The sequence below is a fragment of the Trypanosoma grayi genome (assembly GCF_000691245.1).
Source record: "Trypanosoma grayi strain ANR4 Tgr_1360_V1, whole genome shotgun sequence".
Taxonomy (NCBI): domain Eukaryota; phylum Euglenozoa; class Kinetoplastea; order Trypanosomatida; family Trypanosomatidae; genus Trypanosoma; species Trypanosoma grayi.
The window spans coordinates 1-3648 of record NW_008826978.1 but is presented as its reverse complement, the minus strand read 5'-3'; the positions used below and the strand labels follow the sequence as shown (position 1 = coordinate 3648).

The window sequence follows — 3648 nt, the reverse complement described above, 5'->3', positions numbered from 1 at the left end:
CACACCACACCACACACCGTCCAGCGTGATTAATACGACACACAGGCGCACCAAACATTTAGCGTCAGTTAGAAAGTTATGCCCGCGGCGAGCCCATCAGTAAGACTCTGTCGTCCAGATCGGCTTCGCACCGGGCGCAGCATCGTAGTTCTCATCGAAGCGGTGCAGCTTCACGAGGCCGTCAAAGGCGCCACTAGCAAACCCGCGGCCGTCGGGGAAGAACGCGACGGAGTTGATCGTACCGAAGTGGCAGCGCACCTGTCCCAGCTGCTTCTCGTGCACCTTGTGATAAAACTTCACCTCGAAGGCGGTCTGCCCGCCCTGCGTTGTGACGTCCTGCGCGTCCATACCACCGCCTAGAATGACGTGATCGCCGCACGGCGAGATCGACGCGTCATTCACCGGCACATCACTCGTGTACGTCTGGATAACCGCCATATCGCGGGAGTCTAGGAGGCGGGCCGTCTTGTCCTTGGAGGCGGTGATGAGGGTGTGGTAGTTGGGGTCGAAGCCGATGCGGTTGACGGTCTCCTCGTGCGGCTGCTGCGTGCGCACTGTGCGCATCGTCTCCACATCGAGGATCGCCACGGAGCCGTCGGCCATGGCGTAATAAATCGTGTCGTTCGTCGGCCCCCACACCGCGTAAGTGATGTCATCGCACTCCGACACGAACTCCGCGCACGGGTTGAAGGCCGTCTTGACCGGCTGCACGGCGTAGTCCTCCTTCGGCAGCGCGAAGGGGAGGTTGTACAGCTGCACCGCCGACTTCTCGCCCATCTTCTTGGACGTGCTGATCATCAGCTTGCTGTCGTCGTGGGCGAAGCCGACGGAGCGTGCCGGGTTCTTGAGCATGATGTTCGCGAGCTCCTCGCCGGTCTCGACGCACCACAGCTTCGCCTTGAAGTCCATACCGCCTGTCACGAGCAGCGTCGAGTAGTTGTTCACGTCGCACGCCGCGATGGCGCTGTGCCCGGTGTACACGCCGAGGCGCTCGCCGGTCTTGGTGTACCACACGCTGATGTTCGGCTCCTTCGCGACGGAGAAGAGCAAGTCACCCTCGCGGTTGAACTTGATCATCGTCACGGGCTTCATGTGCCCGTGCAGCGCTAGACCTTGAATGTTCATTGGGCTTTTCTGACGGAGCTGCTGGTTTCTTTTCTTTTTTTTTTTCTTGGTTCTTTCTTTCTTTCCTTGTTTCCTTGGTTTCTTCTTGTCTGGGTGTTCTGCCTTCGTTGAATCCCTTTACTTCCTTCTCTCTTTCTTTCTGTCTTTCTTTCCTTCGCGCGTGTGTGTTTTCCTTGTTCCGCTGTCTTCTCCCCTCTTCCGAGTCTGGCTAGTGTCCTACGCCCCGCGTCTGCGGGCACCAACAGGGACGCAAGAACAAACACAAAGAAAGAAGAACAACGAGGGAGGCAGACACACAGTGTGTGTGTGTGTGTGTGTGAGAGAGAGAGAAGGGGGGCACACCACGCACCCCTGCCGCCCCCGAGGGCACCAGACAACAAACCACGGAGCGAGGACAGCACCACGACGACCCCCTCGCCACGCACGGACGCGCGCCTCACCAGCCGAGGCTCCTCAGACGGTCACTCACCTCGCGCAGATAATCCCGCGCGGGCTGCCGCACGCCCTTCTCTGCGCCACCCACACCCCCACCCGCAGAAGCAGGCTTCTCCATCTGCTCGTGGATGTGCTTCATACCCGTGTGGATCAGTTGTGCGAGTTGGCCCGACATGACCTCCTCAGGGCTCTCCTCTTGCTGACGCCGCTGCTGCTCTGTGGCGAGTCCCTCGCGCAGCTCATCCCGCAGCTGCTCCCGCTCCCTTCGCTGCTCCTCGAGAGTCTCGCGGATTCGCTGCGCCAGCTCATCTTTGACGGCATTCAAGCGCTCGCAAGTTGCCTGGTAGTTGCGCTCTATCATCTCCGCCGTCGCATTCTCGTGGGACTCCACCCGCACAACGAGCGCCTCCAGAAAGCGCTGCTCCTTCTCTTTCCACTCCGCCAACTCCCACTCACCGGCGCGCAGCGGCTCCGTCATCATTTTCTCAAAGGCAGCACCGTCGCCCTCACCCTCCTTGTCCTCGTGGTTGTCGACACTGAACAGCCCCAGAGACGGCGATCGCGCACCACTCTCCGGTGGTGGCGGTGGTGGTGGCGATGGCGACGTCGTCCCTGCCACATGGCTCTCCTTGATCCCCGTGAGCGGCGCCATCGGCAGCGGCCCCTGATGCTGTGAGGGGAACGGCAACGGCACGTACAGCGGCACTCCGCACCACTGCTGCTCGCCACCCTGAGAAAAGAGGAGCGGTGGGAAGAATGGCGTGCCGCCCTGATGTAGTTGCTGCTGCTGTGGCTGCTGTTGGTGGTGGTGGTGATGTTGGTAGTAGTAGTGTTGCGGCTGGTTGTAGTGGATTTGGTGGTGAGAGGGCTCTGGTTGCTGCGACTGCCGTTTTGACGGCTGTTTTTGTCGGACGTGAAAGGGAGGAAGACAGGGCGAGGAGCGGAACTCCTGACGGCGACTGCTGCTATACTGATCCACCGTTTCAGGTGACAGGCACGACGTGCTGCGAGGCGCCTGCAGACTGTCCTGCAACGACGACCCCTCCACCTCGAGCTGCCCCACCTGCAAGGTCGTCTCGCCTCTCTCCACGCCCACATTCGACACGAAAGTGAGACTCGCTGAGGGCGGCCTTGGACCAGCACTGTCCTCAGCAGGGGCTGCGGTTGAACCAACCCCCACCGGCACATCCCCGCCAGTGGCCGCCGTTGCTTTCGCTGCTGCCGTGGTGGTGGGGGCTCCTCTTGCTGCTGATGTAGATGATACGGCCGACTCCTTGGGCCGGTCGAGCGACAGAATCCGCCCCCTCACTCGCGGTGCGGTGGGGGCGCTCCCGGGCCGCAACCCCGCAACGCGGGTGAGCACAAGCTGCTGCTCGTAATCCTGGAGGCACGTGAACTCCTCGCCGACAGTGTAGTTCACTGGTGTATCTATCAGGTTCTTCGATAGGTCGAGTGACTCAATGGCGCTACTCTGAAGCGCCCCCTCCTGCATGAACGCCGTCAACCCCGTCATTGTCACAGTGTTGCGGCTCAAGTCTACAACCCGCAGGGACGCATCGTGTGCGATGGCGAGTGCCAGTCGCTTCAGCGTCGCGTCACCGAGGCGGTTGCCCGATAAGTCAAGTACCTCTAACGCCCTTGACGGGGCAGCAGTAGCAGCAGCAGCAGCAGCAGCCGAGCCAGCACCCCGCAGCGACGTGCGCCAGGCCGTACTCTGCTCCCTGCTGCGGCTGAGGAGGATGAGCGAATGAATGCCGCGGGCGCTCGCATCTGAGAGGCCGCACTCCGAGAAGTACGCCTCCTTAAGCGCAGGAAAGGAGCCCGGCGCCGTCGTGAGCCGCGTGAAGAGTGCATCCGTCAACCGCGACCGGCTTAACTTCAATACACGCAGCACGTCACAGTGCGGCAGTGCGTCGAATAGACGGCCGGCGACCTCCGGCGTCCGGTGCAGCGGCAGCCCGCAGAGCTCTACACGAACTAAATGCCGCACGTTCGCCGCGCACGCCGCGCGCACGCCGTCAACGAGGCTCCGCACTACAGCGCGATTCTGCAGTGCGACGATCGCCTCCGCCGGGCGGCGCCGCGCCA

General features: G+C 62.0%; 2 protein-coding genes across 2 annotated transcripts; both read right to left on the bottom strand.

Moving 5' to 3' along the window:
• Positions 1 to 96: 96 nt before the first annotated feature.
• Positions 97 to 1125, bottom strand: DQ04_13601010 (putative eukaryotic translation initiation factor 3 subunit; the record flags this gene model as incomplete). Its single annotated transcript, XM_009316990.1, has 1 exon — positions 97 to 1125. One exon carries the CDS (start codon positions 1123 to 1125, stop codon positions 97 to 99), a length of 1029 nt encoding a protein of 342 aa, XP_009315265.1.
• A 436-nt stretch (positions 1126 to 1561) lies between these two features.
• On the bottom strand, positions 1562 to 3073 carry DQ04_13601000 (hypothetical protein; the record flags this gene model as incomplete). The annotated part of the gene is made up of 1 exon (XM_009316989.1): positions 1562 to 3073. The coding sequence occupies one exon, from the start codon at positions 3071 to 3073 to the stop codon at positions 1562 to 1564; it is 1512 nt and encodes a 503-aa protein (XP_009315264.1).
• Between the last annotated feature and the right edge of the window lie 575 nt (positions 3074 to 3648).